This window comes from Chenopodium album, chromosome 7, assembly GCF_948465745.1.
Source record: "Chenopodium album chromosome 7, dcCheAlbu1.1, whole genome shotgun sequence".
Classification (NCBI taxonomy): Eukaryota; Viridiplantae; Streptophyta; class Magnoliopsida; order Caryophyllales; family Amaranthaceae; genus Chenopodium; species Chenopodium album.
Genome location: NC_137840.1, coordinates 50,390,927 through 50,417,191, shown reverse-complemented (window position 1 = coordinate 50,417,191; position 26,265 = coordinate 50,390,927). Strand labels below are relative to the sequence as shown.

Below are 26,265 nucleotides of genomic sequence, written 5' to 3'. Positions count from 1 at the left end.
AAAGGATGAGTTGTTAATCGTAGGAATTTTCTAGGTGAAGTTCAGGTTTCGAGTTTGAATGTTGCAAAAGAAGGGAACAAACTTCGTTTTGGATTGGATTCTAATTTGAAAAACCAAATTAATTTGGTTTGGATTGAATTGAATCTTATTCAGTTTGGATTCGAATTGAGAATTCTGAAACCAAATTAATTTGGATTGGATTTGGTTTTGGCTATAATCCAAACCATAAATCGAACTTTCACCCTTAATTTTATTAATCATTATTATTGAGTTATTAGAATCGTTTTGAGAATCTTTGAGATTGGTTCTGAATCATGAGTTTGGAATTTATTGGATTAATTATTGAAATTGGTTTTAAAAGCATGTTTGCAAATAAATTGAGTTTACTTATCTTGCACTTATCATACTTTGCATATTTTGCTAATCTGTATTTCCTATTTGTTTTGGTTCGTCCTGTTTACCATAATAGTAAGCAGTGTAGACTATTTTCAGGTAGAGTCATGAATGAGCATATGGAAGTCCCGGGATTTACTTCACCTAGTTTAGGAATGTTGGTTTTGTCTTTATTTTGAGTACTCATAACTTGGGTTGTGCACCGGTTCAAAATCGGACCGGGACCGGAACCAGAAATTGCCTATTTTTGAAGATCGGGGATCAGACCGTAATCAACCATTTTGGGTTCTGATCTAGACCTATTTATTTCGGTCCGGTCCGGTTTTGGATCAAAATGGACCGATCATATTATTTTCTTTTTTTTTTTGCATTTTAATATCTTCATATACACATCATTTTTTAACGCCTTGCTTTTGTTTGTGTGCTTTCCTATTTTGCAACTAGATTTTATAAATTACAAGTTTTGTACATAAATTTTTTTAGAAATTTAAACATAAATTTTAAATTTTGGCGCAAAAAATAATTAAAAAATACATTTTTCAGTCCATTCTGTTTTTTACCCGGACCGGACCGAAAACCTGGAATCGCTAATTTGTGAGGATCGAAGACTAACCCGGAATCCAATAATCCGGTCCAGTTTCCGGTCTCGGTCCTTTTTGCACACCCCTACTCATAACAATAATGTTACTATTTTTATTAGCATTAATAAAAGAAAGTTGAGTTTTCCACTGCAAGTTTTGTTATTGAGTTAAGTATTTTTTTAGTAGCCTTGCGTAATCACGCGGCAGTAATACTCCTTAGTCTATCTATATAGTATAATTATACGTATTATACTAATATTTTCATATAGTGAGATTTGGGGGGGGGGGGTTACAGAGATCATGCTCCTAAAGTTTTATAACCTAGGAAGATTCGTTGCCCTATACGTAGTTGACATGTGTATTAGGGTTTGCTTCATGTTAGACATGTTTCCTTTAATGAGCATTAAGCCCTTCATTTTCTGATATCTCTAGGCCACATGTAATGCTCATATTTTCCTTTTTAGCAGAGTAGGATGTCACATGTCGGCTTATAATTGGACCACTTGTCAGCCTCTCATTTGTCTATAAGAAAGGGGTAAAAATACCATAAACAGAAGGAAAATTTAACAAGAATAATCCAACCTTTCTTCGGTTCTCCCAAAATAATCCAACCTTTCAATTAACCTAGAATAATCCCACCTTTACTACTTATTCTCCCTTGCCAATCCTATTTTACCTGTGACCTATACAACCGGTATTATTTATTTTTCCTTTTTATTTTTGTTATTATTTTTATTTAATTAACAGAAAATTATAAATAAATAAATAAAATAAAATAAAATAAACCAATCTTTCTCCTTCCTCCCCGTCCTGTTTCATACTTTCATCCTCCTTCAACATTTCAACTCACCATTACCACTTCACCTCACCATGATCCACAACCACCACCACTAAGCTCCACCCTCAAGACCTCAATCCACCGTCACCTAAACCCCTACACCACCCACCACGAATTGAACTACTACCCACCCACTCACCCTACTACGAACCACCTTACCACCACCACTACAAACCCCAAGCCATCCATGGCCACAATTAACCCCAGCACCACCTTATATCCATTTCTCTCTCTTAACAAACCCACCACCTCGAACCCCAAACTCCACCCTCACAATCTGATTTTTTAATTGAAGGTTAATTAAGGGTTTTCTGGTGGATGTGGATAGATTTCAGCGGTGGGTGAGGAGAGGCAATTGCCGCCGGAGCTGCTGCTAGAATGGTTGATTACCATAGCCGCTAATAGTCTAATACCACGATGGTTGTGGGGTGGTGTTTTTTCTGTCTAGGTGGAGGAAGTAGAGTGTGGTAGATGGCAAGATGGTGGTTAATGGCGGTAATAAAAAGTTACAGTGGTGGCTGAGCTTGAAGGTGGCCATGAAAGGGGAGGAGAGAAATTGGAGTAGGAAGGGGTGAGGGTGAAGAAGGAATTTTATTTTTATTTTTATTTTAAGTATTAAAATTAAAAGATAAATTAAAAAATTAAATTTTAACCAATATGAGAGTGCCACATGGCTTGGCAACCGGTCATAAGGGGTATGGTGACCTGCTGGGGGTGGTATGGAAGAATAAGTAGTAAAGGTGGGATTATTCATGGTTAATTGAAAGGTAGGATTATTTTGGGAGAACTGACGAAAGGTTGGATTATTCTTCTTAAATTTTCCTAAACAGAATCGATTATATATCATGTTTAATATCCAAGGTAATGATTTGAAGACATGTTGAATTAAATAAAAGAGATTTGACTTTGAAAAGACTAATTAGTCCCTCCGTATTTTACTACTTGCTCCATTTCTCCATGTGCGGAGTTTTACTTGGAAGTAGGGTTGGTTGAAAAATAAAATAAAAAAAATCTGTAAAAAAAAAAAAAAAAAAAAAAGTGAGTATAAGTGGGGAGATATATACTACCTCCGTTTTTTTTAATTGACACGTTTTGACTTTAACACTGTTCACACACTTCCCTTTAACCGTGTATTGTGATTTTACACGTAATGAAAAAATATAGTCATGTGGGGTCTTGTTAGATTCGTCACGATATATATTTTCAAAATATCAAATTTTTATAATTTTTTCTTTTCGGTAATTAAAGATATTAATGATTAAATTTGTGCATTAGCAAATGTGACTAAAGACACGTGTCAACTAAAAAGAAACATAGGAAATATTAAAATAAGATGTAAGGGGACTACTAGTGGGGAAGAAAATAATAAAATATTGTTTAAAGTTACCAAAAAAAGGAAATTGAGAAAATAATATATAAAACAAAGGAAAGTGAGCAAGTAATAAAATACGAAGGGAGTATTGATTATTAAAAAGTGGTTTTAATTCTCATTATTTAATGGAAATTTTGTAAATTACCACCTAAAAAAAGTATCAATTTCTAAATAACCACCCGTTAAAAATTTTATTTTATATTACCACCCACTAAATTAATTTTTTGCGCAGATTACCACCTTTTTTTAAATTCCGGTGGAATACAGATGTGTGGGGGCCCACAGTCGTTACTTCCCTCCTAATTTTTTTTCTTTTTTTGTCGATTTCACTATTGTAAGCTATTGAAGACTACTCCTCTCTCAACTCTCTCATTCAATTCTCTCTGCAAATCCACCTATCTCCATAATTTCTCACCCACTCTTCAAATTAGGATCCTAAATTGCTGATTAAAACCCTAAATTAGTTTTAGTTCACAAATAAAGGTACTCCTATCTAATTGGGGTTTTGCTTGAAACTTGATTGCGAATTGAAAGTAATTGCAACTACAATTTTCCCAAAATTAGCAGCAATTCAATGACAGAATACAAAAATTGAGTATTGTACATGAACCCTAATTAACTAAACACTCAATTTCCCCCAATTAAATTACAATAAGAACCCTTCTTCGTGAAGAAAATCAACCCTAATCAACTAATCAACCAGTTTTCCCCAATTTAAGTACAATACGCACCCAAATTTAAAGAATGTAAGACTTTACCTGATGCGAATTCACCTATGAAGTTTCTTGAGGACGCTTCTGCAATTACAAGATGATATGCTTGGGGTGAATTTTGTGGAATTTGGGGAGAATTTGGTATAAATCGCAAATTAGGGTAGGAGATATGTTATATAGGAAAAAATCGGAGGGAATTCATTTGGGAAGCAATAACTAGCCGTTAGGAGGGCCCCACACATCTAAATTCCACTAGAATTTTAAAAAGGGTGGTAATCTGCACAAAAAATTAATTTAGTGGGTGATAATTTAAAATAAAATTTTTAACGGGTGGTTATTTAGAAATTAATACTTTTTTTGGGTGGTAATTTACAAAATTTCCTTATTTAATTAAAGGTTAATTTATCAAGCTTTACAAGTATGTAATGTAATCCCACTATGCGGATTTAGTTGATAGAACAATTTCTCTGTCGTAAGGTTCATAGATTGACCATCAAAATGGAGTCATGCGGGTTCAAAATCGAGTCATTTGTTGACATTGAAACCGTAGGGTCGAAAGGTAGTCCTACACAATGTTTCAATAAATTGTTCTGATATGAAATAAAAATGGAGATTAAGGATGGGATAAAATTACTATCTATAAAAGTTAGGAAAAAATATGTGTATTTATTGTAAAGAATGATTATTTTGAATTAATGAAATTGTGAGGAAATATGCTAAAAAGGTAGAGAAGATCAAAAGGAGGAGCCACATTCCATATTTGGTTCGTTCGATAATTTTGATAGTTTAGTAAACGTTAGATGGGCTTTTACAATTTGTCTTTTTTTCTTTTAGGGGCCAGATTTGATGAATTTCCTTTCAGCATCAATAGAATCTTAACAACATTCACAATTACATATACAGTTACATAGTATTTGCTAATCAAAACAAAAAGTAAGAAATTTCCCTTAATAGTAGCAGGTTGTTATTATAGGAAAGAGTCAGATATCTTGTTAAAATAGATTCTTTATATACAAAAATATACTATATGATGTCACCATTACCCTTTTAGGCGTGGAAATTTCTCAAAGATTCCTATTTGTACTACAAACATATTTAGGCTATAGAACAAATATTCTTGACATTACAATTTTTCTATCGTTCATAAATCAGTCAGACCACAAAAATTTCATCTTTTTTCCCCAACAAAAACACAGCTGAAATCTATGCATCATCACCAAAGAATGCAAACACTAACATTATTGCAAATTTGCAACAGCAATTTTCCTGCTGAATGAATGTCTAAAATATATCCGAAATCGATCGCAGCAGACCAGCAGTATAGTAGCCAGCAAACATATAAAGATATGCAAGCATCATATATTCTAAGGAGCAAGTTCCCCATATCATTCTTAACTTGTCCTCAATGAATGTCTAATATAATAGGAAAAAAGCAACTTAGTAAGAAAAACTACCTTGGGAGTTATCAAAATTCAGTTCCACTCCACATTAGGAGGGGGAGGGGTTCATAAATATTTCTACACAACAGGCTCACACTACAAAGAATGAAACAATATGCCTAGGTAGTGCGATACGTATCGCTTATCGATAATCTTGAGGCTTCTCCTCATGCGCGCTACTTCTTCTTTTCGTGTCTTTGTCATCAGCTTACTTGTTGCTGATTGCCGTACACGGGGTAGGCTCCATAAGCTGCTGCTGCATACATGCTTGGGTCATGAGGGTGTGGTAAGTATCCGTAACCACCATCATATATGTGTCCTCCGTAGTAGCCTCCGTTCCACTGATTTCCATAATCACCTCTTGACTGCCATCCATATAAGTGAAGTGTGATTTAGCATAGAATCACAGTTCAAGGCAGAAAATAGAATTACAAAAACCTGAAATCTAAACAAGAAACAAACAGAGACAGGAGAGAAAATATACCTGTTTGTTTGCAGGGTTGCGGCCCCATGAAAGACGGACAGTTTGCTTTCCTATAACTGACCCGTTCAGCTTATTCAAAGCCTCTTCAGCATGACCTCTGCAGGTGATACAATCGACAGTTATAATGTAAGCAATCTACCGATAGTTCAGATCATCAAATTTTATTTCAGAGCATTGTCTACGCCTTACCTGTTTGCAAATTGCACAAATCCGCATCCTTTCCCTACTGGAATTTTAACAGAAACTATCTCTCCATATTGGGAGAAAGGTTGCCTAAGATCCTCATCTGTGACACTAGGATCAAGCCCTCCAACAAAAATCTGCAGTAATTAAAAGATAGATTCATAATTGAAAGACAAAACAAAACAAATTCATCTCCTAACTGTAATAAATTACTCTAGAAAGTCTATTACAGTTGTGTTTGACGAATCTCCTTCAGATTGAGAACCTTGTCCAGAATTGTTACTTGATCCGTATCCACCTAGCAGCAAAAGATTATTTGAAAACACAGACATAAGAGTTCATTAATGTCAAGCATCTATAACTTCTGAGGAAATAGATTATTTAGAAAAGCCAGATCTTAATTAATCCCCCCTCCTGATTCTTTGTTAAACTTTTCTTCATCTTAAGTCATAACCAATCATGGTCAACAAATCATGATATGCAATATATATACACTTGAGAATGACAGCATCATGCTGCACACATATCATAGACACATACACAACTTCAATGGACTGAAAAAATGGAGCCTTATTTAATTATGGTGTGTATGTCTGCAAAGATAATCTCTCTGAGCAGTATGTAGTTGCAAATTGGTCTTTCATGATAACATTTCTACCGAACAAATTAAACTTACAAACTAGTGGTAAGGAACTGAAGCCACTTATTCAATTATTATGCACAAAAGGCATGTTTTACCTTATCATTATAAAGGTTAGCATAAGAAGGAAAATTCTAAAGCTTCAAATAAAAATCGAATAAGACTACAGAAGATATATAAAAAATTAGAGCACAGTCAAGTTTAACTCATAAAAAGAATAACTTTGAAGAAAGCTTGATATTGTTTCCAATTGGAATAGAAGCACGACTTTTGTCAAGGTTTGATTTTTTAGTAGTTGCTAATAGATGGAGCTGCCAAATTTAATGCAGAACTTGCTTGGATTGCTCTCTAATTTTGTGGGTACCTATGCAATGATTACTAGAAATAATTGAAAAATGATATTCCCTTTAAGACTAGTATTTAGGCATAGATGTTGCTATTCGAAGAAACTCGACCAAAAGCCAATGCAATTACCTTGTTGATATCCAAGAGATTTTCGAGGAGTTGCAGGGCCAATCCGCATTGGCCTGGTTGAACAATAGACACCATTCATGTCAGTCATAGCTTGAGTCCTTTCGCTGTCATCCCCAAATCTCACAAAACCATAGCCTTTAGACCGACCAGTATTGGCATCGATGACAACTTTTGCAGCCTTAACAGAGGGGTATTTAGTTGCAAATAATTCATGCAACATAGTATCAGTCACATCTGCAGCCAAGTCTCCCACAAAGATAGAAAGGTCCGAACCATTGTCTGTACGCTTATCACCCATGCTAAAAGTTGCCCAGTTCAGGCGGAAAGGCTGCTCTGCGTTAGGCATCATGTGTCCAGTGTAACTCTGTAGAACCTTATCGGCAATAGCATGAGTAAAGAATTCAACAAAACCGTATCCTTCTGATGCACCAGTCTGCTTGTTGCGGATAACCTTAACAGATGCTATCTGCATCAACAATCAAACCAAATTTAGTAAAAAGCGTGTTCAATTTTCCAATATATGGTAACATATATTTACGACCTAAAGCACCTAATCCTGTACATATTCATGGACCTTGAATCCTTGAATAGCAGCTAAACAATCATCAAATTGCATCAAAATACATCTCAAACTCATGATTCCTTTGAAACAACACCAACAAAGATATTTCAGATTCCCAAGAACCTTTAAAGTGATAAAAAGCAACAGATATATGCATTTATATTCCAGAAACACAACACATGAAATTCAGAACAGAATTATATGAACAATAAGAACCAGCTGATTTAAAAGAAAGTCTTAACAGAAACAAAATCACATCTGATTAATCTGATATTAATATTTTTTTAGCACTATACCACAACCACTACTTCATAAAATTATATGAAAGCTCTAACGCAATTTACACATAGATAGCATAACAAAATCAAGCTATAGTTCACACAACCTACCTAGTTTCTCAAGTTCATTGTGCCTAAAATCGAACCATTGCTTTTGAAAGCAATAGCTTTCTTTCATAGTATCATATCTCATTCGCTAAAGAAACAAATTCCTTGATTCCTTAATTCAATTAAAATCTTACTTATTCATTGATACATCCAAAGCTAGCTATATATTACTGAAAATGGTAAGAAATCCTTCCAAGGTAATTGCTTTACTTTTCACACATAATAAATATTCTATATACATCCTTATTTTCCACAAATATCTGACTTGCTAAACTTAAACTACATATTAACTAGAAAAACTCAAGATCTAAATCAATCCAATAAACATAAACAACAATTAAAACCCACAAAAAATTTATTACTTTAACAAAATATAACATAAAATCCCCAATACAATAAATTCTTTAAACACAAATAAATAAATATATATAAACACATTATAGAAACACATCTCAATCAACATTTAACGTCACAAAATACAATAAAAAGCATCAAAAAATAAAGAAATCTACAAATTAAAATAAAATAAAAAAAAACAAAGAAGAAGAAGAAAGAAGACCTCGCCAGCAGAAGCAAAACAGCTGCTCAAATAAATCTCATCCATCCAATGGTGCAAATCACCAACCCAGATAGTCTTATTCTCACCACTTGACCCATCATTATTATTATTATTATTATTACTGCCATTACTATTACTATTATTATTTCCAGTATTACTATGACTATTATTGTTACTGTTATTATTGTTATTATTATGATGGTTATTTCTTTGGTGGTGGTGATGGTGATGCGGTGGTGGTGGCGGCTGCATATAAGCCGCATGATGCGGATGATACGCCGCCATATAGTGTGGCGGCGGTGGGTAATGCTGCGGAGCCGCCATCATCTGATGTTGCATTACCATAGCCGCAGCCGGGTATTGCATCCATACAGCACCTGCTGGTGGGGGTGTAGCCACTGCTCCTGACTTCGGGTTCGTTCCGCTGTTGTTGTTTTGATCAGATGAAGAATTACCACCGTTACCTCCACCGGCACCGCCGCCGCCACCGCTGTTGTTGTTAACACTGGATTGCTGCATCGTCCTACTTCCAATCAATCTTTGGTTTTGTAATATGATATGAATTTTCTCAAATTATATGAAATTAGGAGGAGGAGAAAGAGGAGAGAGAAAAAGAAAAAAAAGGGTTTTGAAGAAAGGAGGCTGCTGGGGGTAAGGGGAAGATGGGTTTATTTAGATAGATAGAGATGAGTTTTGTTTTTGTGTTTTTTTTTTTTTTTTTTTTTTTTAGTTTTGTTAAAATAAATTGTAAATAAAAATAAATAAAAATATGGGGAATTGGATTTGCCCTCACTCTGTAAAAAACGCGGTCACTGTCGTAGCCGTTGGATTGGATTTGGCTGCAGACTGATCTGTGCCGTCAATTGTACGGTGTGGAGCGTTGAAAGAGAGCAGCTAGCACTTAGTTAGCAGAATTAGAGACTTTTTGAGATAGAGAGAGAAACACCCATGTTGTCAATTTGTCAATTTGTTGCTCCTATTACTGCTGTTCGTTACTACTCCCTTGGATTTATTTTTATCTATTTATTTATATATTTTTATTTTTGGAATCAAAATCTAATGTAGTATAGCATTGATTGTAAAATTACTTATTTAGGTTGACTTGTTCAAATGGTTATGTAAATTTTGATCATTATTACTATGTTTAAGTATACAAAATGATGTGGTCTAAAATTTAGTAAGCTATGTAGGTTTTTTTTAGTAATGGATCTAATTGCATATAATTTGATTTCGAAAATTCTACAGTAAATGACGCGTACCGCTATGTACCACTAAAGTAATGTACCACTATTAAATTTAATTAAATTTATTATATATTTTTTGTATCTCTTTATCATAGTTTGACTCTAGCTAAAATGGTGAATTGCATTATTGTTTTGATTAGTGGTTTAAGGATCAAATCTTTGTGCTCACCATATATATATTTTTTTCCCTTCTCACATATTTTTTTCCAAAATTGATAACTATATAATTAATGCAGTCCCTTCTCATTTTTTAAAATTTTTTTCCCTTCTCATATATTTTTTTTGAAAATTGATAACTATATAATTAATGTAGTCCCTTCTCATATTTTTAAATTTTTTTCCCTTCTCATATTTTTAAATTTTTTCCCTCTAGACCACATTCAAAAAGAAATATAAAATACATATTTGATTTATTTTACATCATACAACCTTTTTAAATTACTCGTTGGACTATATTAATTATAAACTTATCAATTTCGAATCCTTTGCAATTTATTAGATCCATTTTTTCCTCTCTAATTACCTTCAAAAAGCAATATCAAATACTTGTTTGATATATTTTACATCATACAACCTATGTAGATTATTCGTAGGACTACTTATATTTTAAAATTCTTATCAATTTTAAATCCTTCTCACTGTATTAGATCCACCAAAGTTATTATTCACTACAAAAACGAGAGCATTTTAGCAACAAAGTTTGGCAACAAAATTATAAATTATTGCTGAATAGCGACAAAATATTTTAAATATAGACTTCTCTAAAATTTGAGTTTTAAACAATTTTAAATGAGCCAATAAAAAACACAAACTAATGGGCTTATAAACAATCACGAAAGAATTGATGTTTGTGAGCCTAAGAAAATCAAATACCAAGTTGTTCTAGCTGAGCTTGTTTATTAAATAACTTAAATTTTTGTTTATCAACTAACAAACGGGTTTTGAATGAGTTGTTTAAGGAGTGCTTTGTTTAATAGACATCCCTTGATCCCTATTTGTTTCTTTGAATAGGTTACTACAAAGTATATTTTATGAAGATCTTTGCCTTGACTTATAAAAGATTAAAAAAATTACTTCCTATGTTTTTTTTGGTACTCATTTATCTTTTCTCACTAATCAATTGCACTTTTTTTTTTAATCATCCGTATCTTTAATTTCGTATTGTAAAATTTATACAACGTTAGTCTTGTTAAGACCACACACAAACATGTTTTTTCTTACATAGTTATGACTTATGACTAGCGAGTGGTCTAAATTTGAGTTCTTTTACTGAGACTAGTAATTGTGTCATTTTACATTTTTTATTTTTCGATAAACTATGAACTTCATCATATTTTCTTATTACGAAGTATATTTTTATACCTGACTCACATCTTACTTTTTTTTTTTTTAGTTTAATTCTCAAATCTAGTTATTTATTGATCTAATGTAATTTCCACCAAAATTTGTACAATCTTCAAATTCGTTGGCAAAATTAGTTTTGGTGGTGTTTTAAATCATTGGCACACATACACCTTAAACTTTTTTACAAAAATTATTTTTTTAAAAAAATAGAGAAAAAAAAAAAGCTATAGCCAAATCAAAAACACAAAGCCCTAGAAAAAAGCCTAACCGCCATCTCTAATCTCCACATTGCTCTGCTAGCTCTTAGTCACCGGCTACCGACTCCATCCTGCAATTCATCACTAGTCATGAAAATCTATGATTGATTTTTTTTTTTTTTTTTTTTAAATCACCATCAATTGTATTAGAGAATATAATACAATTAATTTGTCGTATAATTTATTTATTTATTTATTTTTTGAGTAATTATGCACATGACCATATATACAAAAAGTTTGTAATCATGGGATATAATTTTCTGCAAGTTATTCCTAATTTGATATTTTGGGCAATTTCGAACTCAGATTTTCAATTGAATCCTCAATTGGGTGTTAATTTGACAGAGGTTTGAATGAGAGAGCAGGGAACAATGGAAACTGAAAAAACGTGAGAAAAATAAAATTAAAGGGGTTAACTGTTTTTTATTTTTTAAAAATTTATTTGTCTATATATATATAATTTAATAATACATAGCAGTACATAACATTTACAATACATATCAATATTTGTCATGTACTGTAGACTCTCCCAACTGTTTGAACTCTTTGATGGACTAAATTAGGTTATATATAGTTTTTTTTTTCTTGAATATAATGGTAATTGGCGTTAATACACAGAGTATTGTTGATTCCAGGTTCTATTACTACATTTAATTTTCTTTATAATGGAGTACTTAAAAAGTTGTCTTGGTAGACAAATTTTAAAATACATTTATGGTATGTTTGGGAATAGTCATTTCATTTCAAATCTTGGAATTGTCCCAATTAAGCATGTTTGGAAACTCAAAGCATTTAGAATTGATTCATAATCAATTCCAAGTGATGTCTATCTATTCACCTGGAATTTGAAATAGCCAACACCAAAGAATTTGAAATCCATCTTAAAAGTATGTCATTTCAATTCCAAGTGATGTCTATCTCTTCACCTTCAACTTCTCTCTCCTCCATTTTTACCAGGTAAGCTACTCACATTTTCTCTCTCCTCTCTTCTACCATATGAACGATCTCCTTCATAGCTCCATCGCTAGATCGCTTCAACCTTCGACATCGGAAGAAACTAGGATTTCCACTTTCCAAAGAAGCAATGATGAGATGAACCTTAACCTTAATTTCACCGAAGAAGACGACGATGTCACGATGACACATTCAGGATCAAGGAGAGATTGCTGCTTCTCTTATTGGATTTCAATTGAAATTGGATTTTCATTTTTTTTTTCATCAATTGAAATTGGATTTTTTGTTTTATTTTTTACAATTAAAAATAAAATAATACAACACTTTGTTGCCATTATTGAAGTGTAATTGGAGTTCATAGTGTTGCATTCGAGTTTGCATTGTCGATCGCCATCGTTGAACTGTCGTTGGAGTTCTCGAAAGGGATTACAGTGTTGCTATCAATTTTTTTTTCTTTTATTTACTATTATTGTATACAAAAATCAATTGAAAAACCAATAGTGAAATTAATATTCAAGTCTATCCAAACAATATAATGAATTTGAAATTCTAGAATTGAAATTCCAGCAATTTCCCAAACACCATATTTGGAATTAAAATACTAGAATTTCAAACCCAATAATTAAAATGAATAATTTGAAATCAAATATTAATTCCCAAACACTGCCTTATGTCTTTCCAAATTTTTATATAAATTTTTGATATCAACTATTTCCTTACCTTTTATATATGGAACTAATTCTTACCAAGCTCACTTTAGGGGATTAGAATATACTCGTAGCCTCCCGGCCTCCCCCTTCTTTCTTAAGGTGAGTTTTTGCTACATACAAATGATCCGAAATGAATCTCAATGACTATAATAAGCTAAAACAAGAACAAGGTGAAAACAAAGAACTCAGTTTTAAAAAAAAATTATTGTATATAGAAATTATGGTAAATACACGTGTAAAAAATATTTAACGTTTTTGTTTGGATGTGTATTTACTATACAACCTATTAAGGTCTTATTCACTTCATCTTAATTTCAGTTTAATTTAGTTCATTTGAGCTCCAATCATTTCAGTTCATTTCATCTCTTCAGTTCAATTCAATTCAGCTCTTAATTTCCTTCTATCATAAAATACTCATTTCAACTCTATTCAGTTCAATTCAGCTCCAATAAGTTCATTTAGTTCAATTCAGCTCAGTTCAGTAAATGTGAACAGACTCTAAATCTATCTCATAACATACAATCAATGTCATTTAGTTCACCAGCCAAATGTTTGTTACTATTGTGTAATAAACAAATAATAGACCAAATAACATTTTCAGTTGTACCACACACCACCATGAGCCCATGAGTTGAGATTTTAATTTAGATCTTCAAGTCGGGTTTGGGACAAGTAAAATAGAGTCAAACAAATCATGTTCGAGTTCAAGTTAGGTCGAGTTCAATTTAGGTTAAGTCAAGTCGTTTATCCCTTTTAGTTAAAATAAAGTTAATTTAAGTTCGAATCAAATTCAAGTCAAGATCACTCTCAGGCTCAATGTTTTACCAAGCCGTGTTGAGGGTGGGTTTATGGTTGTCAAATTTAGATTCGGGTTAGGTTTGGTTCGGATTGGTAATCTTTCAGATATTTTTTTCTTGGTTTCAGGTCAAGTATAAAATTTGATTATCCATTATGAGTATGCTATTGAACCTATAGAATTGTGTACAAAAAAGTTATGGAGTATATGCCATGATATTTTGAACAAAATGTATCAATACGTTGTTAAATAAAAAAATTCTACGACTCTATCATCATAATTAAATTAAACACAAGATTATTTTTGTTTCAATTTGTTATGGGTTTCTCCCTCTGTGTTTTAAAAAGTGCTACAGTTTGACCGATAGTTAATTTTAAGCAATTTAATTAATTTAAATAAAATAAGAGGTAAGTGGGTGATTGGAGTATTAAAAAATTGTAAAAAAAAGATAGTGGGGTTAAGGGTCTGTTCTCATTGACTGAACTCAGCTGAGCTGAACTGAACTAAGCTGAGCTGAACTGAACTGAACTGAACTAAACTAAACTGAAATGAATATTTTATAAGAGAAGGAAATTAGGAGCTGAACTGAACTGAATTTCAACGAATGAGAACAAGCCCTAATAGTTTATTGAAAAATAATGAATGTGAGAGGAAAGAAATAATAAAAAAATTTAGTGGTGTGTTTGGGTAGGAACCATGAGAGGAGAGAAATATAATATTAAAATGTAATTTTTTTTTTTGTCCGAAAAAGAAGTGTGTCACTTATAAAACACGGCCGCATTTGATAGTGTACGTAACATTTATTAAAACACGAAGGGAGGCAGTAAAAATTAAGTCAAATTTACATTTGATTTCATGTTATTTTTAGATTTGGTCAATGGCCAGTCAAGTTAACAGACAATCCAATTAAGATTGAGTTATGAGTCACCATAAGTTTGGTAAGTAAAAAGTTGTGTAGAATTATTAACTGTTTTGTGTGTTTTATTGAGCAGATGTTTTTAATGTTGTTTAATAACAGGTTGAGTGCAGGTTCGAGTTCGGGTCATAAAGTATATTGTCAAATCGAATGTTGGTTAACAGCAAGTTGGTTTGGGTCGAATCACATGTCACTTGTTTTATTCATTTTTTCATGTACAAATTGAGTTAAGACCATTATCGATAGGGGTGAGCACGGGACAGGTTCCCATACCGTTAGTACTAACGGTTCGGGTACCCGATAACCAAAATCCCTAAAAGTGATATCCATAACCCGAACCGATAAGTTCGGTTATCCGGACTTCGGGTACCCGGATTTTCGGATTGGTTATCGGGTACCCAATAAGATATCCAATAATGATAATTAAACTTAATTATGTAGTTATTATGATATAATTTACCACTAATTAACAACAATATCATATGATTTTGACCAAATTATTAATAATATTACTAATAATTGATATTATAAAGTAATTATGAAGTAAAGTAAGAGTTTAAGGTTTAAAAAAATATATTTAAGTAGGAAAAACAACAAAAAAAAATGCTTATCGGATCGGATCGGGTAATCGTTAATTTTAAAATGATACCCAATAACCATACTCAATAACAAATTATCGTAACGGGTACCCAAACCGTTATGATTATCGAATCGGGTACCCTCTAATTTTCAGAACGCGCGATTACGAATCGGTTTTTCGGGTAGTTTTGCTCAGCCCTAATTATCGATACAGATTGATTTCTTATTATGTGGAGTTTATTTTTGACAATTCCAGAGTTACAAGAACAATTAAGTGTGTAATAAACTTGTCCTATTGTAATCACTTGAGAAATGATTGTACTTTTATTTATACTCTAGGCTAGGCAGTTCAATCAGTTCATAAGTAGGTGCATGTAAATCTTTAGTTTTCCGTATTAAGATGGGACGGTAGATTTGGTAAATGTGAAAAGAAAGAAACTGACACAAAAATGGAAGGGTGTAAGTGTAAGTATATTTTAAGGATAAATTTCATAGTCATGTCATGAGTTAAGTAATTCACGTGCTAATGGGTGAGTGATGAATAGATGATGCATGGTATATGTATGGTATGTATGTTAAGATAGATGTATCATGTATGGCAGATATTTATAAAATGGCAGGCTTTGATTAGATTTATTCATATTCTGGATCTTTGGATTATATAAACCAACATTTGCGGTGGACACCCTTTTTGTGTGCACATATATAAACCCTAATTTCGGTAGCCACCTTTGGACCCCTTGTTCTATTTTTGTTACCTTCATATTATATATATATATATATATATATATATATATATATATATATATATATATATATGTGTGTGTCGGTTTATAATTTATCTTTTTAATATTTTATTACTATTTTAATTTTTTTTGGTAGTATTTAATCCTAAAAGATTATAATAAAATTAAAATATAATATTTTAACTGTTATTATGTCATATTTTAAAAAAAATAAAAAAATAGTTAAGCAGGATCTTATTTGATTTTTGTTGAGTTTAAAGCCATGTTGGGCAAAATATAAATTTAGAGGTAGTTGTTAGTTGTATTAGAAGTTGTTAGCATGGGAGTAAATGTTAGTTGCGAAAATAAATAATTAATTATAAGTGTTTAGGGTAAAAATACCCCTTACACGAGGTCCTGTATAGTGACACGTGGCCAAAACAAAGGGCGACAAGTGTCCCTATGGGAAGATGACACGCGTCTAATACTCAAAAAGAGCACCTAAGGTAAGAGCAAATGACCTTTATTACATCAGAGCCCAAATCTCAAGATGTTCTGTTGAAAGCCGCAAAGCGGCGCCCCCATCCTACACTTGGCACCACCTGATTACGCAAATTTAGGGTAAAAACCCTAAAGGGGCACAAACTCCCACCCCTATAAATACCCCAATCATTTATGATGGGAAGGGTGAATTATGACATTACATTAAAAAGAGCATTAAATAGCTCAAACTTCTCTCTACTTTCTCTCTCTAGCTTTTTCGTGTTTCCGGTTACTAACTTAACCGTCGGAGGCGAATATTCCGATTACGGAATATTCGTTGTTTTGCAGGTGTCAAGTCTCATTGCCAGCAGTACGTGACCAGTGTCCCGAGGGAATCCAACAATCCCCGAAACAATAAGGGTTTGGTAAAGTATCAGTTGGCTAGCTGTTACCAAGTATACAAGAAAAAAAAAAACCAACATCCACCTCTAACTTTCAAAAGTTAATAATTTTAGCTTTTGACATAAGTTATCTCCACCATTAAACACTATTAGACCATCTCCAATGGTGAGACTCAAATTTAAGTATTGAAATACAAAATGAGTTGTTTTTTTTACCTCTAATGGTGATACCATACTCACTTCTCAATTTAACAACTCATGTGAAGCCTAATTTTAGAGGTGATCAAGGTTAGCCCGACCAGTTGACTCGGCCCGATTTTGGATAGGTTTTGGGCATATTTTTCCGGCCCGAAAAATTAATTTTTTTTGGGCGGGTTTGGGAATACACTTTTACGCATATTTAGTTGATTTTTTAGGCCCGGCCCGAAATTGGTTCGAAAAGCCCGCACGGCTCGACCATTTTGGGCGGGTTTGGGCAAAAAATTTTGGCCCGGCCCGAGAAGTGAGCATAATTTTTCAGCTCTATCTAATTTCCCAATGGTGAGACTCTATAGAATGTACAAATGTCACTTTTAATTTATGACTCACCAAATCCTTTTTTTATTATCAAATATTGTAAGATTAAAAAAAAAGGTAAAACTTAAATAAATTACAAAATATATTAGAATATTAATAAGGGGCCCACACTTTTTGTCAAATAGTAACTTTCTTTTGGAGTTGCTAAGTTCAAATACCAACTTATTGGTATACATTGCAAAAAAATACTCTCTCTCTCCTAAAAATACTCACTTGAGTCTCACCATTGGAGAGGGTCTTATATCTCTTTACCACTAGATGGCCAAACACTCAAAATTTTATTAATCGATGATTTACCATTCAAACCATTAAAAGGTACACAAAAGCTTTTGTCGAATACGCCCTAAGTTTTCAAATATACAACTTATAAGTTAGATTTTTTTTTAATATATAGTTTGAGGTATTTAGATTACAATATTGTATTGAAAACAAGTATATATACTCACTGTGACAACCAATTGTAAACAGAGGAAGCACAAACTTCTAATATCTCGCTCTACAAAAAACAATAAATAAATATATTTGTTGACACGATAAACTATTTTTTATTTTATATTGAAAAAAGACATTTATAAACTTTTGATATCTCAATAATTAATATAATCAAATTTAGTACACTTGTCAACACTCTATTTTGACCAACATAATATATAATTTAGCATTATTAAAAAAAAATGTGTCAATTACTATGAAATGGAGGAAGTAATATATATTCACAAACTCTACGCTAACTAATTATACAACATCACCATATTTAGGAAAATTTTAAAAATACCATCATGTAAAGTAGTGAATTTTGACATTACCACCTCAACTTTTTTTTTTTGTACCACTTAGTTTTTTCCAAAACACTAAAACATACCACCATTTTTCTGAGTGACGTCATCGTGGGATTGTGTTAGTATTTTCGCCCCAATTACACGTTTTAATTGTGTTTTTGCCCCAATTACATGTTTTAATTATTGTCCAGCTATTCATCCAATTAATCAATTCATAAACCATAATTTTTTGAATTGAGCAAAACCCCAAATTGATTACCCAAACCCTAATTACACTAATCAATTCAATTCGTTGAAGGTTTAATGCAGTTTAATACCCTAATTTGCGAAAATGTTAGAATTGAAATCAAATTTGCAAGATGAATAGGTAGAAAGATGGGAGAAGATAGGGGAAATCGATGGGAAATAAAAGGAAAATGAAAAAGTGGGACCCTTGATGACGTTACTCAGAAAAGTAGTGGTACTTTTAAACGTTTTGGAAAAAACTAGGTGGTATGATTAAATAAAAAAAAAAAAAAAAAAAACTTGAGGAGGTAATGTCAAAATTCACTACTTTACATGGTGTTATTTTTAAAAATTTTCTTCATATTTATGCATGCTTTCACTTTATCTCATCACATGAGCACCTATCTTTATTTCTCTTTTCATCTTAAATATCGTTTATTTTTCCTTGTTGCATTATTAAGGCTAACATAGAAGTATAATCAAATTTATATATTGAAGATCAAATTTATTGGTAAATTATGTTAGTGAAGAAAATGAAAATGAAAGATAATTTAAGTGATTAGAGCTTCATTCCCACCCTGGTGGCTCTCTTAACACCAAAATAAAAAAATAATAAAAAAAAAAAAAAGTGTGAAGAAAACCGCTGGAGCAGCATCTCCAATTTATTTTGACTATTATACTTATTACATACTTTACTTTCAACGTTTTTCTTAAATATTAAATATTAGCAAAATGTCACACATAGCCACTTTTGCTAAAATAGTACTGTACTACGAAATTACGTTTTTATATATGGACGTTTTTTTGAACATAATAATACAAATTTGTCTTTGTACTAAAAGGAGTTGAGGGGACCGAGTTTTTAGAGATACAAGGATGAAATGAAAGTATGAAAAACATTTTGTGTGCCTCGTGTATTGTTCTACTTTGTACTTTCTCCATTTTACAAATATTACTACCTCCGTTAATAGTTTTGTGCAACTTTGGGGACTTTACAGTTCACGATGCAAAATTTGATAATGGTGATTTATGTATTCTAGGGGTATGTAATTAAGGTGGAGAGAGAATATTTGGATAATTAATCAATAGGCCCGTTTCTGAGATTTTGGTGGCCTATGGGCGAACTTGTGATTTGGGGCCTTAATTTTAAATATAATGGTACCCACAAACATTTTAAGGGTATGCAAAAATAAACCAAAAAAATATAAAATGCATATTTTTAAGTTACAACTTTTTTTTTTTTTTTGAAAGGCTTTTAAGTTGCAACTTAAATAATTCAGTGTAACTTAATTTCTGAATCTTGCAAATAATTTTTTTTTAAACAAAATATTTATTTATTTTTCCAACTCAATCAGCATCCACCATAACTCCATAAGTACTACTCCAATCAAGATAATATTATTTTGCTTAAAAAAAAAAGATAAAATTATTTTGTAAAATTAAATTCTTCAAAATTCTCGGCAAAAACTAGCTTATAAATAAATAAAAAAAAATAATAATATTCTGTAATAATAATAAATAAACCGTGTAACAAAATTAAGTACATAAAAAACAGAAAAAAATCACAAAAATTGAAAAATATTGAACCATTAGGAGATTATCATGAATAACTTATAGTAAAACTTTTCAATTGAAACCTTAACCACCAATGTTTGTACTCTTTTGTCAAAAAAAAAAAAATGTTTGTACTCCTTATATAGAGAACCACCGTCATTCTCTTTCCCTCTTTATAAATTTATTTTTCCTAAGAATTGAACTTAGCCAAATTAAGGGATTAATTATGGGTATTAATTAGGGAGGTAGCTGTTTTGGGAAAGGGAAATCTTTTCTTCATTCTTATCATGCGTGAATACAGGAAGATACATGAAGCAATATTAAACATTGATTATGGGCTTTAATTTTTTTTTTTTAAATTAAACCAAAATCTGTTTTTTTTAACAAATTTGGGTTTCCCCTTCTGGGGCCCCGGGCGGCTGCCCCGGCTGCCCCGCCCCAGATATGGGGATGTTAATCAACCACCCATTGCCACCACCAACACCACCCACTGCCACCACCAACACCACCACCACCAAGACCAGCCAACACCACCCACTGCCACTACCGCCTTCATCAAGACCACCACCGCCTTCACCAACCCACGAAACCAACTCCACTACCAACCCCACGAAACCAGTAGCACTACCAACCCTCATGAAATTACCACCACTACCAACCCCCACAAAACCACCACCACTACCAACGCAAGACAAAACCCAGAAAATCCCACCCCACGAAAATCAAAACCCAGAAAAACCCACCCCACGAAAATAAAAAACCAGAAATCCCACCCCCAACGAAAATCAAAACCTAGAAAAACCCACCTCCACGAAAATCAAAAACCAGAAATCCCACCCCCACGAAAACAAAACCCAAATCCGACGGAAAACCAAGAAAATCCCACAAACCCATCACTAATTGAAGTTCTTGAAAGTTGAAGAAAGAGAAAGAAGATCTCAAATCCATGAAACACACTACAAATTTTTTTAAAAGTTGAAGAGAGAGAAAGAAGACCTTAAAAAATTGACATGAGATAATGATAATGTAAGAGGAGAGAGAAAATATGGGGGAAGATGAAGATGAAGATGAATGTAGATGGTTTTGGATTTCTTGAGTTGAAGATGAAGAGTTGATGAATTAGATTGGGTTGGTTGAGGTGAAAATTAAGTGAGAAATTAGTGATTAATTAAATCTGATTATAATTAGTAAATTGTGTTTTAATTTTTTTTAATGAGGGTAAAATTGACATTTGACTAGTTTTTTTTTTACTAAAAGAGGAAAGAAAATTTTTTGTTGCACATAATGCTTAGCGAACAAAAATGGCAAAAGTTGCACATAACTATTAACGGAGGTAGTACAATAATTATTATTTTAGAAAGTTTTTCAAAATATTGCAACATTTTTTAAATTGTACACGTTTTCTCTTTTTCTCTTTCTTCCTTATATAAGTTTCTATCTTTATAGCTCTCTATCTCTCTCCTCTTCTTAATATCTGTGTTCCATCTACAGTGACGGAGGAGGAAGTACTAAGTATAATTTTGTAAAGAACATTTCTTATTGAGGTAACTTTGAACTAGTCTTGCAGAGTGATTTTAGAAATTTGATTGTCTAGCTAATGCAAGGAGTTGTATGATAACCCAAGTTCCCTCTAGGTTTTTCCTTGGGAGGGTTTTTCTAGGGTTTCCTAGGTCTTTTCCTTCTTTAGAAGGTTCGTTTATGTGTTCTAGTCTTCTCGATTTTTCTTCTTATCGATGATTGCAATCCCCATGGAGAATACTACAGTTCGTGAACTAATTGATACGCAAGAAAGTGACAAGGTCAATTCCCCAAATAATTCTCTGGAAATTCAAAGAAGTAATAGTGAGGAAAAAAACAATAATGATGAGGCAGTTGAATGGGTTGTGGATGATGAGGATAAAGATGAAGCAAGAATCGAGTTAGGGCTTCTGGGTAAGATCTGGACTGATCGACTTATAAACGCGAATGCTTTTATAAATACAATTAAAAATGTCTGGCAACCTAGACATGGTATGGAAGTTAGCAGTATCGGGAAGAACATGTTTGTTTTCCAATTTCATCATTGGAAGGACAAGCACAAGGTCCTTAAGGGCCAACTGTGGCATTTTGATAGGCATGCAATTATACTAGGTGAAATGGAAGGGTCGGAGAAACCCTTGGATGTGATTTTGGAAGAAATTCCTATGTGGGTTAGGGTTTATAACTTACCTTTTAAAGGTAGGTTAAACATTGCGAATGTGGAATCGATTGGCAACAAAATTGGCACTTTTGTGAGGATGGATAATAATGGGATGAGTGGAATTGACAAATCCATCAGATTAAGGGTCAGGGTGAATGTTACTAAACCCCTAATGCAGAAAATCAAGGTGAAAATGCGAGGAGGAGTTGAGGACTACTTTGAGGTAAAATACAAAAAGCCTCCTCTTTTTTGCTTTTGTTGTGGTAGAATGGGACATGGTGTTAAAGATTGTGATGAATGTAAAGATGAGGATGATCCAATATTACCTTTTGGGGGCTGGTTAAAAGCTTCTCCCTGGAAGCATGTTAGAGATGAGAGCAATGAGACGTATGTGAAACCACAAGTAACATGTGCTAAATCCCTTTTCATAACCAAACCTAAGCCCTCATAAGATTTTCTGTCAAAGAAAAAAATTGGAGAGGTTGTCAGTAAACTTTCTGATTGTATTACCTCCCCTGGGCAGAAGTCAATGATTGGTAATGATGATGTTCCTGACCCGCAGACTATTGGAGAGGAGGGAGTAGAGGGCAAGGATGACAATGCTGATATGATTGTTTTGCAATCTTCTCAACTGAAACCTACTCAAGACTGTGAGGGTGGGAGGGAATGGGAAAAAGGCATGGTTGAAAATGCAAATAATAATAGTGTAGCTCAGAGAAAATTAAAAAGAAAGCCTCGTGGTGATGGGAATAATGTGCAACAATGGGAAAATTTGATTGGTAAGGTCAAGAAAGAGAGGGAAGGGGGGAGGAATGATGATGATCCTATCGAAATGGATTCCTCTTTAAATCTGAAAAAAAGAGTGCTTGAGATCAAAGGTGCCAATGTGATGAGTTTGACAGAGGTGGCGAGCCCCACTCAATGGGCTCTCGATGGTCAATAAAGCACATCCTCTCTTGGAACTGCTGGGGTTTGGGGAGTCCTCGGGCAGTCAATGCGCTTAGGCGTGTTGTGATTACGTTACTAAAAAATCCCAACATGGTGTTCTTACAAGAAACTAAGTCGAGCCAAGGTGAAATGGAGAAAGTCAAAACAAAAATAAAAATGAGTAATATGCTTGTTGTTAGTTGTACAGGAGAAGGAGGAAAAGAAGCGGTGGTGTGGCTTTATTATGGAAGGAAGGGTGGAAAGTTGACATTAGTTCTTTCTCCAAAAATCACATTGATACAATTATAGAAGATGGTGACAAGGTGTGGAGGTTTACTGGAATTTAAGGCCACCCGGAAGATGATAAAAAATCCTAACTGGCACCTTAATCGAATCTCTTCAAGATGTCAATAATTTGCTGTGGTTGTGTGGTGGTGATTTCAACTTGATGTTGTGGTCCTCGGAGAAACAAGGAGGTGCTAATTTAAATTTTGGTGATGCTTCAATTTTGCGCCAAGCTGTTGATTCATGTGAATAACAATGGCCATCCGTAACGGCCGCATACGTAACGGACGCTGCCCGTTACAGATGGGCCCTTTTTGCCCGTTACGGATGGCCTTTTTTCCACTAGTGGGACTTGATGACCTTGGCTTTGTGGGTCATCAATTTACATGGAATAATAATAGGGGAGGTGATGATAATATACAAGAACGTCTTGACAGATTTTTTGCTACCCAAGAGTGGAAGGAACTATACTCGGGTTCCTTTGTCTCACATCTTGAGAAAAGAAATTCAGACCATCTACCTCTTTTACTTTGCTTAAAGGATCGCATACATGCCATGAAGAAGAAGAAGAAGCCAAGGAAAATTTACAGATTCGAGGAGATGTGGTTACGTGATGATGGGTGTGCTGATGTTGTTGAGAATGCTTGGGGCGAAGGGGATAATATTTCGGCCAATATTGCTAGAACTGCTAGCTTACTCGGATCATGGAGCAAGGAAACACTTGGTGATTTTGGAAGATAAATGAAAGATTGCAAGCAGCAAATGGCGGCTCTTATGGAATGTAGTCAGACGCATGAAGTTCTTAATCAGATGAGGGCCCTTGATGAGAGAATGGATGAGCTCAAGGAGCGGGAAGAAAGGTATTGGCGTCAACGAAGTAGACAAGATTAGCTTCAAGGTGGGGACAAAAACAAAAAAAATTTCCATGCTAAAACAAAACAACGTATGAAGAGGAATAGCATTGAAAAATTAAAAGATGAAGCTTGTAATACTTATGACTCTGAAGACCAAATTTCTGAGCTGCTTGTTTGACATTTTCAGAACCTTTTTTGCTCGGCTAACTTGGTTGATACAGCCCCGGTTATTGACAGAGTTTGTCCTATGCTCACGGATGATATGAAAAAAATGCTTGAAGCTCCATTTGAAAGCAAGGAGGTGGTCAAAACTATTAAGCACATGCATCCTACTAAAGCTCCTGGCCCCCATGGTATGTGTGCTTTGTTTTATCATAATTTCTGGAATATTTTTGGGAATGATGTTATTGATCGTGTGCTTAATGTTTTGAATAAATGAGAGGAAATTGGTTCTATTAATCAGACTCATATTGCCCTTATCCCGAAAAAGGATATATGTGAGTCTCCTGTTGATTTTAGACCAATTAGCTTGTGTAATGTGTTATACAAGATTGTGGCCAAAACTCTTGCTAAGAGATTAAAAAAAGTGCTCCCTGATATTATTCATGAATCTCAGAGTGGATTTGTCCCTGGCCATCTTATCACTAATAATATTCTTGTGGCCTATGAGTGTTTCCATTTTTTGAGAAAAAAGGAAAAAGGAAAAACAGGGTATCTCGGCCTTAAACTGGATATGAGCAAGGCGTACGAAAGAGTGGAATGGGTCTTCTTGGAACGCATGATGTTGAAATTGGGTTTTCCGAGCTCTTTTGTGACATCTATTATGGCTTGTGTTAGCTCCGCCTCTTTTTTCTATTTTGGTGAATGGGCAGCCGTCTCGTGAGTTTCTTCCGTATAGGGGTCTAAGGCAAGGGGACCCTCTCTCTCCTTTTTTGTTCATTATATGTGCGGAGGGGTTGTCTTCACTCTTGAGAGATGCAGAGGAGAAAAAGAAGATTCATGGGGTTAAAATTAGCAAACATGTTGATCCAATCTCCCACTTATTTTTTGCTGATGATAGCCTCCTTTTTGTAAGAGCTAACGAAGATGAGGTTGATAACATTCTGGATATCTTATCCACCTATGAAATTGCCTCGGGCCAGAAATTGAACATGGAAAAATCCGAAGTCTCTTTTAGCCGAAACATTGAGCCAGAAAAGCAAAATATCCTTCAGATGAAGTTATCTTTTAAGGCAGTTGAGGGACATGACAAATATCTTGGGCTTCCTACTTATCTTGGTAGCTCTAAGAAAAGGGTTTTTTCTACGATTCAAGATCGGGTTTGGAAAAAATTAAAGGGTTGGAAGGGGGGATTTATCTTTCAAGCCGTGAGGAAGGTCCTTATCAAAGCGGTAGCTCAAGCAATTCCTACTTATGCGATGCAATGTTTTAAAATTCCGACAAGCATTTTGAATGAGATTGAAAGATTGTGTCGGAATTTTTTCTAGGGGCAACAAAAGGAGGAACGTAAGATGGCTTGGATTGCGTGGGAACGTACCTTCCTCTCTAAAAAGGAAGGTGGCCTTGGGATGAGGAACTTACAAACTTTCAATAAAGATTTGCTTGCAAAGCAAGCTTGGAGGATCCTTAGAAATACGTCCTCTCTAATAATGAGAATATAGAAGCAGAAATATTTCCCGAAAGTTGATTTTTTGTCAGTGAAAGTTACCTCAAATTCGAGCTTCACTTGGAGATCTATCCTTTCTGCCAGGGACCTTGTTGAGAGGGGTGCTAGGAAGTTGGTGGGAAGTGGGATGACTACTGTAATCTAGTCTGACCCTTGGGTGCCTACTGTAGACACCCATTTGTGTCTC

General features: G+C 33.7%; 1 protein-coding gene across 1 annotated transcript; it reads right to left on the bottom strand.

The window, feature by feature from the left end:
- Nucleotides 1-5,242: 5,242 nt before the first annotated feature.
- LOC145639041 (polyadenylate-binding protein RBP47-like) lies at nucleotides 5,243-9,300 on the bottom strand. The gene is made up of 6 exons (XM_081690145.1): nucleotides 8,625-9,300; nucleotides 7,118-7,583; nucleotides 6,234-6,301; nucleotides 6,010-6,140; nucleotides 5,821-5,917; nucleotides 5,243-5,701 (listed from the first exon to the last, which is right to left on the bottom strand). The coding sequence occupies exons 1-6, from the start codon at nucleotides 9,141-9,143 to the stop codon at nucleotides 5,540-5,542; spliced, it is 1,443 nt and encodes a 480-aa protein (XP_081546271.1). The 5' UTR covers nucleotides 9,144-9,300; the 3' UTR covers nucleotides 5,243-5,539.
- Between the last annotated feature and the right edge of the window lie 16,965 nt (nucleotides 9,301-26,265).